Consider the following 13527-nt stretch of genomic DNA (forward strand, 5'->3'; position numbering starts at 1 on the left):
GTGGGTTGTGCCTCGATCCCAATAGAAAAATCTCCTTTGTTCAACGATTGCCAAAGTAACAATGCATTGTGATATCCGCCGTTATTTCAAGGAGGCTTTGAGTCATTTCATTGAGCTGCACCGACATGAAGCTCCCCATTGCAGTCGTGATAAAGCATGTATGCTGAGGTAGGCTGCCTGGGGAGCTGAGTCTCTCATAAGTCACAGAACGGGAGTGAAGATTGCCGGAGACAGATCAGTAAAAGAGTCCCCAGTCTCTGGTTAATGAAGCAGGTGGCTTGCTCTTACCTATCGCGCCTCGCCCGCTCGAGCCTAAGACGTAAACATCAAGCTCGAATCCGCAGACTTCCTCGTCCTATTATCTCTGAAGTCGAACGTTGAGGTGTCTTTGAGGGAGGAAGACTTTCCTGAGTAAAGCTAAACCATCTAAAAATACCGACGGCCCAGACGTTGCTTGGTCTCGCTTCCACCACAACACAATGTTTCCATTGTCCTCATTGTCAACAAGCTCTCGACAAGCCGTCGACAAGCCGATTGGCATGACAAAGAGTAACCCGCAGAGCGCAAAGACATTATATAAAATCCTGTAGATGCCGCGATCGCATGAGGGCTCCCGCCCCTGGACCTGAACAGATTAATTGATTGTCCGATTTCTTGACAAGAAATGAGAAGAGCATTGTTTGAACAGTAACACAGCCAGATTATACCCACGCAGCAAGCTCTGAGTGAACAACACCAGTGAGACTTGAACAGCAAACACAACGCAAATCAACGAAACTCAACACACACACACACACACACCAGCGAGAGGGAGCTTACACTCCAGGTCAGCAGAGCTTACCCTAGCTAGCTTACTAGCTCCAAAGAGAAACCCAGATCACACTCCCAGACAGACAGCCAACGCTCGAAAGAGCCAGAGCCAGTCCAAGCAACATTACCTATGGACGGTGACCAGCCGCCCCAGCCCAGGCCTCGGGGACGTCCAAGAAGGGACGCCTTCGTCGGTCCACAAACTAGGCCTGTAACTTGGGCCGATCGAAACCTCCCACGTCGTCAGACTCGCGCTCAGCGAGAGCGTCTTCAAGAATTGGCCAATGGAAACCTCCCCCATTACGAGCTTGGACATGATGGGCGGCAACGCCTGTTGAATGGAGACCGGAATCGCGCTCAGAATCTTCAACAGCTGGCCAATGGAAACATCCCCCTTATAGATCTTGAAAACAATGACCAGGCACCTCTGCTGAATGGAGGACAGCCCGAGCAACCGGCGCCAGAGCCCCAGCCCGAGCCGGAGCCGGAGCCGGAGGAAGAGAACCAAGAGCTGGAGGGAGGCCGGGAGCCTGAACAAGAGCAGGAGCCAGAACAGGCCGTAGTCCAGGAGGGCGAGGGATCAGGATCCGACGAAGACATAGAGCGAGGCGGAGGTTCGAATCCAGATGGAGGTGCTGATCCCAGTGACAGCTCAGACTCTGAAGAAGGCTCAGACTCCGAAGAAGGCTCAGAGCCAGCCCACCCCCGAACACCATCCCCCCCTCCTCCTCAGACGCCGCCAGTCCGCCTCACCCCCAACTCTCCCGCTTCTCACCTCGATCCATTAGACATCCAGGACGCGCCTCCCCCAGCACCACCAATCCTCCCCCCGACTCCCCCACCACCACCCGTGTTTTCTTCCCCACCCCAACCTGCGGTCGTTGTCAATCTCCCCTCTGGAGCCATTCCCCCACCTCACGGTGTCAACGTATCGCCCAATGACTCCGCCGTCGATGTCCGGACACCTGAACCTGAACCTGAACAAGCTCCTCCCCAGCCTGTATTAGATCCAAATGTGTGGGATCAAGAAGATGATCTAAAAGACGATGATGGTCTTCTTGGTCTTGGTCATGGAACACCAGGACCAGGTATGCCTGGCTTTGTTGATCCGCAGCAGCCTGGCTCTCCTCTTGTATTAAATGAAGGGGGAAACTGGGCTGGAGACGATGGATTTGTAGCAGGGGGGTGGTCTGGCGGCTTCGCCCAGCAGCCGGGGCCTCAAGCAGTCCCGGTTGCTAATAATAATGAGGATGGGTGGAATGAGGTAGAGTGGCAACACCCTAATGATGTGGAAGAGTGGCAACACCCTGATGATGGGGGAGAGGAGGAGCAACACCCCAGTGAAGGGGGAGAGGAGCAACGCTCTGATGACGAGAGTGAAGGTGCAGCTGCACCTTTTGGAGAAGAACCGTCTGACAGTTCGTCGTCGTCGTCGTCGGATGAAGATGCAGCTGCTGCGCATGACCGAGGAGAAACGTTTGAAAGTTCGTCGTCGTCGTCGTCGTCGTCGTCGTCAGATGATAGCGATGCCGAAGGAGAGGGCCGTGGTAATGATGAGGAGCGACGCGACTCCCCGGAGCGGGATGGCAACGAATATCAGCCCATCGACGGTGAATGGTACTTCAATGATAGTGAAGAGGATCTGTTCGACGATGGAGAAATTAGCGAGGGTAGTCACGGCGAAGCAAACGTCGGTTTGGACCTGCCAGATGATGAGGACGAGCAAGAGTTGCCGGAGTTGCCGCCGTTGAATGATCAAGCACAGGCACAAGCTCCTGCTCCAGCCGGCCAGGAGCCAAGATCATTAAGTTCGCTTCCTGATTTCGACGACGCTGAGTGGGAAGCAAATGAACGGGAACTGCAGCGCCGTAACCAAAGGAACAACCCGCTTCCCTGGTACGAGAGGGGCCACGCGGTACAGCGCCAGCCCCTGGGCGACCTCGCGATACTGCCCGAACGCCTCCAGGGCCACGACTCTGTCGAGAATAACGCCCTTCGCTGGTCCAGACCTTCAGTCGACTTTGGCCGCCATAGCCGTGCACCATCATTGCCGTCAGACTGGTCTTCCGAGGGAGAGGGTGAGGTAGACTACCCAGAGGAAGAAGAGGAGTCGAACAAGTCTTCTTGCACCGGCTCGTCATCAACATCGAAGTCTGGAGGTTCGTCCGATAGTGACGACGAGCTTCATCCCATCGCCATGCCTGTGAATGGTACGAACGTTAGCTCCGAAGGTTCTTCCCAAGGTCGAAGCTCGCCCATTCACCGGCAAGACACTGAAACACCTCCTTCTTCCCCGCCGCCTCGCCAACGACCTGATACCCCCTGTCCTTCTTCGCCGCCCAAGAGAAACCGCAAGGAAAAGACGATTCCGTCTCCCTTGGATCTTGCCCCCAATTCCAGTGAGACCGGCATCAACAGCCGCGATCTTGAACTCGACATGGCCGCCCGAACAGCGCGCTCCAATGCGCCTCCTCCGTCGGCTGGCATCACGACGGCCGCCACAAACACCAACTTAGGTCAACAACAACCCCCTACAACCCCCAGGAAATCCCCTACCACCCGCAAGCCCTCCCTCCGCCGCAACAGCGCCGCACCCTTCCACCAAAGCGAACACCCCTCCACCACCGTCTTCCGCGAAGACTTCACCTTCGTCCCGCGCGATGGTCGTCTCTCTGCACCCAGCAGCGTCTCCGGTGATGACGGTAGTCACATCATGCCCGACTACATCGGGCAAGGTGACCAGGACATCAGCCCGCAAACCAAGAACCCGCCCAAGGTTCCTCGGACGGGCGTCGCAGTTCCGGGCACCCGCGAGGCGAGGGTGCAAGTTGGTGGTAAGGGATTCCCGCAGGTCCACAAAGACAAGGGGGTTAAGGTGGTTGATCCGGGCGATGCGGAGTCTTCGAGCGAGGAGGAGGAAGAAGAAGAAGAAGAAGAAGAAGAAGAAGAGGAAAGGAGTCCGACTAGGATGAAGCCGAATCGTCGTCGTTCAGGAATCCACTGTCCCGCGTTTTCGACAGAGAGTTACCTGCAGAGGCAGGAGCAGCAGAAGGAGCAGCGAGAGCGACAAGAAGAGGAGAGAGCAGGAACCTATTACCAGTACAACCCCAGGTACGACGAGGGTTACACTGGGGGCCTCACTGGCAGTGCCGTGCCCGCGTGGATGAGCGCGGAGCCGGACATTTTAACTCCCACGTCATGGGTGAGTGAGGCATCGACTGATAGCTCCCTCGCTAAAACCTCCGTTTTTTCTGTAAAGCGAAGCATATCTTCGATTAGCGATTACGATGATGATTCCGACGAATCCAGCGGTAGCCCAGAAAAGAGGCTTCGCCCATCTCCTCCTGCTTCCCCGAAACGGCCACGCCCTTCTGACGAAGACGAGGTGGAGGGTGATCGTTCCATCAAGCGACCTCGTACGGAGCCATCAGTTTCATATAAACAACAGGGTTTGGGCGTCAAGTTTGTGGGTATCGCCAACCAGCAAACAGATGACGTGGACTTGCAAAGTTCTGAGGTCGGAAACTGGGAGGAGCAGACACAGTACGACCCAGCGATGATTGAGAACGAGGAGTACGATCCCAGAACAGTTGGACTGCCTCGAGTTCCAGGCAGCCAGGGCTCAAGGTCCTCGGCGAGTAGTGTCGCTGGGATGGCCCAGAGCCGCCGCGGATCCATGGAGTATGATCCGGCAAATGAAAGGGAGGATGAAGGGTATGATCCTCAGCATCCCTGAGGTTGGTCACGGAGACTCTTTTAGAGTGATTAGGTAGTCGCCATCGAGTGCTTCGATAGCAACAGAAAGGGCTAGGGTTTTGATACCAATACGAAGCGACGGGAAAAGAGGAGGTCATGATAAGAGGCGTGATGCAGGAAGAAGACGGAATGACAATAGATAGCTTGGTGCAGTGACACATGTCCTGCGATAGCATATTAGTTAAAGATTATGGTTTAAAAGGAGTTGAGGTTCATTGGGAGATGGGAGATGGTGTTTCTGGCGTACTTCATGGGTGCAAAATGTGATTCCGCTGGCCGGATGGAGAGAAACGCACCTTGCTTTTTGTTCGTTCTATGCATTTTTGGAAACCGTGTTGATATTGAATATTGTATCACCTCATTGCGCAACCGCCTTAGGCAAAGTCCGTCTGTGTATAAACTCTCGTCTTGCATTTTCATCCATGTCCCCCTGGGTATCTCATTGTTGGCCACGTTGCTCGGGTATAAGCCTTTGTGGTCGGACTCGACCTTGGTGTTTTCAAGGGAATGCGAATCCGACTCCCCTACTCCTCGTCCCCCGTTTTCAGGCGACCGTTCATCATCTCTCTCTTCTTTGCCCCCTCTTTATGGTATCATCGGCGGTTTGACCATGCAGCCTTCAAAGACCCATATCCTCATCACTATCCTCATCCCCATCCCCACCATAATCCCCACCCCTCCTAGCCTCCTCCTCCTCCTCCCTCCTCGTCGCCTCTGCGCTGGCCCCGATCTTCCGCACGCCGTCCACCAAGCCCGCCAAAAAGGCTCTATTTTCAGCCAACTCCATAGCGCCCACACCACGCAGGGTCAGCCAGGCATCACCGAAGCCCTCCAGCGCTGACGTACTGCTGCGCATCTTGGCCGCGCGCACCTCCACCAGATCCCGCAGTAACGAGCGTACCTCGCCAGCCGGGGCGGGCATATCATCGCCGGCGTGCGTGAGCAAGGCCTCAGCCACCTCTAGCCAGTGGTAGGGGAGGTATCCGGCGGGGGATTCGGCGACATTGGAGGGGAGGAAGGGCGGGGATAAGATGGAGTTCGGATCTTGTTGGGAGTCTGGTTGCGTTTGCGTGAAGTCATCGAGATAGCTGGGGTTTAGCCGGCGAGCGGTGCCAGGCTGGGAGTACAGAGCGCGCGAGGGAGGAGGTGGTGGCGGGGAGAAGGCTTCGGGGTCTTCTTTTGTTTCGCGGTGGATGATTTCGGCGAGGGAGGCGGGATGCATCCATGCTGGGGGAACGATGTTGGCGCGGCGCTGTTTCTTGAGGAGGAGGGCGAGCCAGAGGGGCAGTTGGGCGCGGTGGGGAGGACGAAGCTGTGGTGTTTTTCCCTGTTGCCCGTGCGGACAGTCGGTCAATCGGTGTTCCCATAACGGGGAATAGGTTGAGCGAAGACAACTTACACCAAGCAGGTCGATGCTGTCCAGGCGCTGACGTGGGACGACGGTTACCATTTCCATCTCGGCAAGGAAGGCGACCTCGTTCTGGGTCAGCCCTGGGGGCAGTGGGAGCGCCATTGTGTTTCCGTGGCTGTGTAACAAAGTCGCAAGAGAGGGTATCACCTCATTGTTGCTCGGTTTCAGCGTCCGCTGGCTCGACTGAGGATTCGGTCAAGTTGTGAGGGGGTTGGAGATATGCTGGCGCAAGCGATGGTGTTGAGATCAAAAGATGGAATCGCGTCTCCGAGTTCCTGACGTTCTGTCGAGAGCAGTGACAGACGCGCCCGGGCCAGAATTCGCGGGGCACATTTACCCACTTTAACTGTCTTACAGTGCATCTCACAGGGCTGCAAGGGGTGTTCACGGGATCCCTTGCTTTGGGCCTGTTGATCTGGGCTAGGGTTCTGAGACTATGGATATTCAGGTACTTCTGCTCCGTCAAACATGAAGACTTCACTTCCCCAAAAACATAGAAATTTCTACTTGTGATAAAATTTACCTTTGCCAGGCGATAATCCATTGCCGTCTTGAAGAGCTAAGCATCCTGAGTTCTTTGCTTCCTCCGATTATTTGATCGTGGCTAAAACAATGGTCAAACCCGAGCTGCGTTCATATTCCTCAAGCAGGAAGTTCTTCTCACATCGCTGGCTGAGAGTATTTCTGAACAAAGACTTTGATTCATGCTATCTCTACCCCGACGCTTCGGATACTATATAACCATATCATGACCTCGAAAATCGTCCAAAAATGAAACAGATACGCCGTCGCTAACCAGAAAGTCAAAGATAAACCATGAGAACGAAGAAAAACGAAACATTTTGCTAGCAACAACAACCAGATGATGTACCCCACCACCACTGAGGTCATTTCTTCTTACTCCTCCTCTTTTCCTGTTTTGCCAGCCCATGCCTCCGCTGACGGTGACGGGTCAGATGGTCTTTCCTAGCAAAGTCTCTTGGACAATGTGGGCAGGGGAATCGCTTGACGGAAAGGGCATATTGCTCTGCTTGGTCCTTGTGCTGAGCTATGATATGTCTGTCCAGTTCTGCCTGGTAGGCATGACCCATGCCGCACCCAGGAATGGGACACTTTACTGGTTTCTCCTTTCTCCGTCGACGTCGACTGTGATTGACGGCGTTAGTGACTGGACTGGGAGTAAAGAAATAAAGCCTAACCTGGGTTTTACTTACGCTGACAACTTGGGACTGTGACCTGGTTGATCTGTTGGGGCTGGGTGGCTCTGAGCTTGTTCATAGGACGACTCTGTGTGTGCTTGAGGATCCTTGGGTAATAGGCCGTCCATGGGCTCCTCAACTGTGAAGTCTGACGCCGCGTTAGTGAATACAACCGGAGCATAGGCATCCTGAAACTGTATTCCATTCGTGGAAGCGTCTCTGTGATCGAGTGGGATGTGTTGGAGAGACATGCTTGGCGTTGTTGCTAGAGACTCAACAGAGTGAGGAGAGTCTTGAGATGGCACGGGCGAAAACCCCAGAGAAGGAGTATGAGTGTATGTCGGGGAACCAGATGAGAAGCTGTGAGCCGGCCTTTCGTATGTTAAAGGATTTTCTGGAAGACTATTGTAACCTTGAAGATCAAAATAAGGGTAGAATGTTGACTCAGTAGTGCTTGATGTTTGTTGACATGTATCGGAGGGAGGCATGAAAGTGTGGGCTTGGGATACGGAAGGGGTTTCAAGTCCCTCGAGGATTGACCATAAGCTGTCTTCAATCCACTGTTCATCATCCCAAGCCCAAGGGGCCTCTTCAAGAGGCACCTCTGGTGAGGTGTAATATAGTGGTGGTTGACTCATTGTGACAATCACCAAGCCAGAATCCGAAACTCGGAGTCTTGCGTTGGGGTTGTACAAGTGGTGTTGTTGATTTTGGGATTTTGTTGTAACGCTGTTATTCTGTTTATTGTTTGCAGTCCGAAGCTTTACGGATGCAGTGTTGACCTTTTCACGACGTGCCCAGGTCACGCAATCTTTACGAATCCAATCAGTCAGCAATCCACCTCGAAGACTCTCCTGATTCTTTCGTGGAATTTGCATACCTGGTCCAAGAAAAAACGCTGGCTTATTTCCCTCCATCATCTCTTCCCTTCATTGTCCCGTGGTGCCATCACCAAGCGAGAACCTCTCTCTTCAGAGAGCCATGTCGTTCTCACAGCCAATTCTCTCTTTGAAGTTGATGATAGTGTGCTATCCCCTGCCATACTCACAAGGCTTCTGACTGCGAGCACGAATGCCCGACAATCTCCATTGTGAGTGACCGAGGCTTCATACGTTCTCATTGCATTCGCCGGAGACGGTTGGAGTCCGAAGGCCCTCCAAAGAGCAGATCGAAATCGTCCAGACATCCTATTGAGAGAGTCTGCCGAACCTAAAGTTGGGTCAATCTCCTTGCACTATGGGGTGTATGGGAGGTTTGTACGTACAAACAAGTCCGGGAAGAAGAAGATTTGCCTGTCTCGATGGCCTATGGGCCTTTTGGGGAGCGAACAGCAAATCGAGCAGGGAATATTTGCAATCCGAGACAGGTAACGAACGGCTTGTATTACACCCTGGAGATAAATACGAGCCGTTCGTTACGGCTGGCGCCTTGCCTCTCTCGGATTGCAGATATTCCCTGCTCGATTTGCTGCCGCGAGGGGTTTCGGAGGCGAAACCCCTCTGTGGTTCTGGTGCTTTTGCTAGTTTGGTTAGATAAGAAATGGGTGTATTGAGGGATGCGTGACCTTTGCAAGCAGTGTCAACAGCAGGAAGAACAGAGGGGAGTGAGAGGACAAGGTAAAGTGTTGAGGAGATGAGGAGAGAAGGGAAGAAAACAGGAGCAAAAGTCAGGAGGGAAACCGTAGGATTTAAACAAACCAAAGCCCCTCACGGCCACCTCGACGAGACCTTGACGGTTGGCTGAAGATTGGCAATTGGATGATTTGGAGGTTTACAACTGCGGGATGGCAAGCTTGCTGCGGATCTCAGGCTGACTTTGGGGTTGGGCGGTCTGGCAGTCGATCATTGGTGTGTTAGGCGACAGATGTTGGTCGGTACAAAGGTACGTACTTGGGTAAGTTTAATAGGCGGGGTAAGTACCGAACCTTACACAACCAGGTCGTTCCGAAATGGGAACGGGATGTTATATTGCGAATATCTTAAGGATCCCTTTTCAAGCAGACGAAACATTCTATCCCGGAGGACAGACTTGATAAACAAACTTCCATTTGATCATATAGATTAGACGTAGCGCCGTTTCCAATGTACAAGATACGTTCTTGGATGAAAATAGAGAGAGCAAGATGTAGTAGTCTGTCGGACAGGGAGTCGAAACCAAGACTTTCTTATGAGCGATTCGATAGCCGTTTTTATGTGCGATTGTCGTTAAACTCGAGAGGTGTGTGTCTTGATCGTAATTACGGAACCTGTCGTGTACACCTTTCTCTTTTTTGGTCCCGCTGCCAATGTAGATCAAGGGCGGCTCATTGATACCCTCGTTTTGCTCCGGTTTCTCGAGGATTAGAAGGTGAATGGTGAAAGCGTAATCGTCGGTATATGCAAACTCAGGCAAGGACTTTAGCATGTCCATTGTAGGGGGGTGGGGCGCTTCCAAGATTGTTCGAAGGTTGGGGGCGAAATGTAACTCGAGGCCGAATATTACATCCCATAGTGATTGTTTTGATGGGATCTGTTGCCTGATTTGGAGGTGGTTGCGTTTACCGGCCTGTGTAGCATATGCCGTATATGCTTTGTTGAGCAGACTGGCTTCGAAAATCTTTTCGGGTGGCGCCGCCTGAAAGTCCTCATCATCGCTCTCATCGTCGCTCTTATGGTCGCTGTCATCGTCACCATCCGAGCTTAACCAGCTTTCCTCCGGGTCATCGTCAACTTCGTTGTTGCGTCCACCGTTGCTTGACTCGTTATTGCTGATTGCCGTCATGGCAGCCACCGGGGCTCTGGTTGTAACCACCGGCATGGCTCCAATTCATGGATGAGAACAACTACGGAGAGAAGAGGAACAAAAGCAGAGAGAACCACCAAGGAGGGTAAAACATCCAGCACCAAGCTCCATACTTCCTAAAGGAAGGAACACCCAGTAGCAACAGCAGAGTTTTCCAAAGGAAAGAGCACTCGACAGCATCTCACAATGATTTCGGGCATGGGCAGGCGCGAACTTGTTATTTTGTTACATCCGAGTCACAGGTTGGCAAGCGCTACTCCCTACCTGTGGAGAGGCCTTTGGTCGACCAAAGTCCGAGGCCACTTCAACTCCCATGCTATTTGAATGAAATTGGTGAAAAAATGAGGTAGAGATCTCACGAGACCTAAATTAGTTCTTTCCATTGGGTAGAGCTCATGTCCTTGAGGAAATACGATAGAGTGAATCGCCGCAGTGTCGTCTACCGACTGGATTTAATCCCTATCACAACCCTAACCCTACTGTACCTCTCTTCCCACTCCCTCCTGAACCACTTCCTCACCAACTGTCTCATCATCGTTAACATCACCATCAAATTAAGATTCCGGATTCTTCCCTTTATTTCCCCTCTAACATCGATAGTACACCCAGCCATCTGGAACCCACCACCACTTCAGCCTTTTAGCTCCCTACTGCCTAACCCTAGTGAGGAGCCGCATACGGCACAGTTTCCCAAGCACTATCGTCTATCCCACTAATCGCACTGTTGAAGCCATCACCAATTCTTGGCATTCTTGGCACAAGTAGATACGATCCACACATACTTACCCTATATATAAATCGGACTCTATCCTCCTCTTCCCTTTACTCTTTTCTCTCTCTTAAATTAATTAAAACATTTACCACCACATTCGTCATCTCACGTAATCACCTCCTCCGTATGGTTCAACAGGTTATAAGCCCGGTCACGCTATGCGTTCCGCAAATAATAACTAAGTCTATAATCCTTGCCTACCTCCCCCCTTCCTTCCCTTTTTCCCCCCTTATTACCTTTTTTCTCTTTAAGAAAAAAAATACTATTCGTATTCCAAAAGAATTACGCTTCTTACCGAACGTAAATACTATTATCAATTATAGCCGTTATATATATAGTTATACTTATATAGATTATACGTACGGACTATTGTATATATTATACGTATAGAAAAACCTTAGTAATTTAAGACGCGGGGATGTTTTACTACGTTATAAATATATTAGATTTTTCCTAATACTTTACTATTATAGAATTTATTACATTTTATAAAAATCTATTATCTTTATTAAAATTATTCGATTTTTAACGTATTACGAAATTTTATTTACCTTTATATTAACAAAAGCGCAATTTACTGAATAAAAACCGCTTTCGCCCATTTTCACTATTTAATTAATATTCTATATACTTTATCATTACCGCCGCTTCGCCGGCTATAATATTTATTACTTCGCTCCTACTTTATATCGTAATGATTTATAAATCTTTTAATAAGTCTGATATTTATATTTATATCTATAATTTAGTATAATTACCCTATATAATATCTTTAATAAAATTATAAAGTATACTAATATAATTTCTAACTATACTTCACAAAACTACTATTTACCCGCCGCTATTTTAATTACTACGATTTTATTTATCTTTTAAAAGATATTTCTACCACACCTTAAAATTTCCACGAATCCTTCCAAAATTCAACTTTTACCGCACTTTTATTACAATCTTTTACTACTATTTTTTCAGTCCTTATTTAAAATTTAATACTACTTTTACCCCCTAATTCTATAAACTTTTAAAATTTTACTATTATAATTCCTCTTCTAATTCCCGCTCTCCTACTACTATATTCTAATATTTAGCCCTACCGAATATCTAAATTATAATTATACCTAATCAAGATTTCAACAAAATTATTACCCTCCTAATTTTTGTTAGCGGAAATAATAATTATACTATTTAATACTACGCCTTTACTATTTATATTTTAGCGCGCTCTAAATATAACGTTATTAATAATCCTAACCTCCCTATCTATCGCCCTAATCTCCTCGAATAAAAATATTACGAGAAAATTAAGGATTAGAAGACCGAATAATATTAATAACTCAATTTCTTTATTATTAAAATCGCTACTACGATTTATAATAAATTTAAAAATTATAATACGAAGATAATTAAAGAAGTTTTCTAATAAACCTTCGATAACTATTGCTCTAAATATTCTAAAGGCTTTACTAATATTTTAATTCGGTTTTACGTTATTACCCTTGCTATTTATGATAACGTTACCGATTACGCTAGTTAACTATAAATTATTTAATATAAACTCGCTAAAATAAATCCTAATTATTACCTTCTACCCAGTTCTATAGTAATCGATTATTTTATCTAATATTTAAATCCCGTATATATTACCTTTATTTCTAAATTCGGTTAGCAATACGTTATCCTACTAGAGTAGGATGAATTTAATAAAATTACTTAATCCCCGGTTATATTTAATAGGGCTAAATGTATTAGGGAAATTAAAGAGGCTCTAATTAAACGTTAATAGGCCGGATAAAGGGATAATACCGATAAATTAGTATTTAATATAGTAACTTAATTAAAGGCCTTTATAATTCAATACGTAATTAAAATTATTAAAACCGTCATTAATATTAATAATAAAAAATTGTATAGTACTAATAAGGAACGCCCCTAAACACCCTACTCGGCATATAAAATATTAAATTATAATAATTCCCATTATAATATTTAATACCTTAAATACTATAAAAACCCAAATTAATTTATAAATTAAAAGGATAGCGACCGACTCCCTAATAATTCGACCGCTACGCTATTAATAACTACTTTCGATAATAAAGAATTTAAAGCTAAAAATATAAAAAACTTACATTCTACTAAGCGCCCCCGTTATAATTAACAAACCGGTAATTTATAACTTATTATTAACTTTTTAAAACTTATAAACTATATAATATTATCACGGGGCGCGAGCAAGCACTAAGGTAAGACTTTGATTATTGTACGAAGAACAGGAAGAGAATCCTATGCGCGCACGAGAACTATGTAGGGTATAGGGTGTAGGTCTATGGATATGGACCCACCTAGAATAGCCATACCATCACATAACAATAGTCTATACCCAGACTACTAAATATACTACAGCTAAACAGCTATACTCAATTAGCTATACCATTGTAATATATATATATATATACCTATATATAGAAATAAGGTAGTAATGCTTGTGATACTACCCCCCTCTAAAATAAAATTCCCGCTTAAAAATCCGTTAAGAGCTCTTTTTTAATACTAAAGTGGGCCTTCCCGCGGGTGCGCCTAATTAAGGGCTATAAACCCGTATACTAAGTTGGGAAGCCGGTTAATACCTAAACTTCTATTTAAAAGCCAAATACTAGCCAGAATATTATTAAATATACTCTTTCTATTAAAATATTTATTATTATCCTAAATAATCCCAAATAGCCGTAAATAATATTCTAATTACCTTTAATTATTCTTATAACCGCTACCTCCTTTTTTTACTATCGCTAACCCTT

General features: G+C 47.7%; 4 protein-coding genes across 4 annotated transcripts; 1 reads left to right on the top strand and 3 right to left on the bottom strand.

Moving 5' to 3' along the window:
* Window positions 1–940: 940 nt before the first annotated feature.
* On the top strand, window positions 941–4581 carry B0H65DRAFT_580932 (uncharacterized protein; the record flags this gene model as incomplete). Its single annotated transcript, XM_062830805.1, has 2 exons — window positions 941–1730; window positions 1956–4581. The coding sequence occupies 2 exons, from the start codon at window positions 941–943 to the stop codon at window positions 4544–4546; spliced, it is 3381 nt and encodes a 1126-aa protein (XP_062678848.1). The 3' UTR covers window positions 4547–4581.
* Window positions 4582–5085: 504 nt separating this feature from the next.
* B0H65DRAFT_301998 (DNA replication complex GINS protein psf-2) lies at window positions 5086–6339 on the bottom strand. Its single transcript, XM_062823149.1, has 2 exons — window positions 5966–6339; window positions 5086–5893 (listed from the first exon to the last, which is right to left on the bottom strand). Exons 1-2 carry the CDS (start codon window positions 6077–6079, stop codon window positions 5186–5188), a joined length of 822 nt encoding a protein of 273 aa, XP_062678849.1. The 5' UTR covers window positions 6080–6339; the 3' UTR covers window positions 5086–5185.
* Window positions 6340–6520: 181 nt separating this feature from the next.
* Window positions 6521–8485, bottom strand: B0H65DRAFT_302045 (uncharacterized protein). Its single transcript, XM_062823150.1, has 5 exons — window positions 8441–8485; window positions 8057–8376; window positions 7430–7987; window positions 7192–7324; window positions 6521–7123 (listed from the first exon to the last, which is right to left on the bottom strand). Exons 2-5 carry the CDS (start codon window positions 8094–8096, stop codon window positions 6865–6867), a joined length of 990 nt encoding a protein of 329 aa, XP_062678850.1. The 5' UTR covers window positions 8097–8376; window positions 8441–8485; the 3' UTR covers window positions 6521–6864.
* Window positions 8486–8984: 499 nt separating this feature from the next.
* On the bottom strand, window positions 8985–10296 carry B0H65DRAFT_476671 (uncharacterized protein). The gene is made up of 2 exons (XM_062827378.1): window positions 9101–10296; window positions 8985–9006 (listed from the first exon to the last, which is right to left on the bottom strand). The coding sequence occupies exon 1, from the start codon at window positions 9970–9972 to the stop codon at window positions 9187–9189; it is 786 nt and encodes a 261-aa protein (XP_062678851.1). The 5' UTR covers window positions 9973–10296; the 3' UTR covers window positions 8985–9006; window positions 9101–9186.
* Between the last annotated feature and the right edge of the window lie 3231 nt (window positions 10297–13527).

The sequence above is a fragment of the Neurospora tetraspora genome (genome assembly GCF_033439725.1).
Source record: "Neurospora tetraspora strain CBS 560.94 chromosome Unknown B0H65scaffold_7, whole genome shotgun sequence".
Lineage (NCBI taxonomy): Eukaryota > Fungi > Ascomycota > Sordariomycetes > Sordariales > Sordariaceae > Neurospora > Neurospora tetraspora.

Excerpts from the sequence above, each read along its gene's own strand:
- B0H65DRAFT_301998 (XM_062823149.1), bottom strand. The coding sequence starts at position 6,079 with ATGGCGCTCCCACTGCCCCCAGGGCTGACCCAGAACGAGGTCGCCTTC. Across the intron at positions 5,894-5,965 it reads ACAGCATCGACCTGCTTGGT|GGAAAAACACCACAGCTTCG; the intron begins GTAAGTTGTCTT and ends CACGGGCAACAG.
- B0H65DRAFT_302045 (XM_062823150.1), bottom strand. The coding sequence starts at position 8,096 with ATGATGGAGGGAAATAAGCCAGCGTTTTTTCTTGGACCAG. Across the intron at positions 7,988-8,056 it reads AGCGTTTTTTCTTGGACCAG|ATTGCGTGACCTGGGCACGT; the intron begins GTATGCAAATTC and ends GGATTCGTAAAG. Across the intron at positions 7,124-7,191 it reads CACAGTCCCAAGTTGTCAGC|TCGACGTCGACGGAGAAAGG; the intron begins GTAAGTAAAACC and ends CGTCAATCACAG.
- B0H65DRAFT_476671 (XM_062827378.1), bottom strand. The coding sequence starts at position 9,972 with ATGCCGGTGGTTACAACCAGAGCCCCGGTGGCTGCCATGACGGCAATC.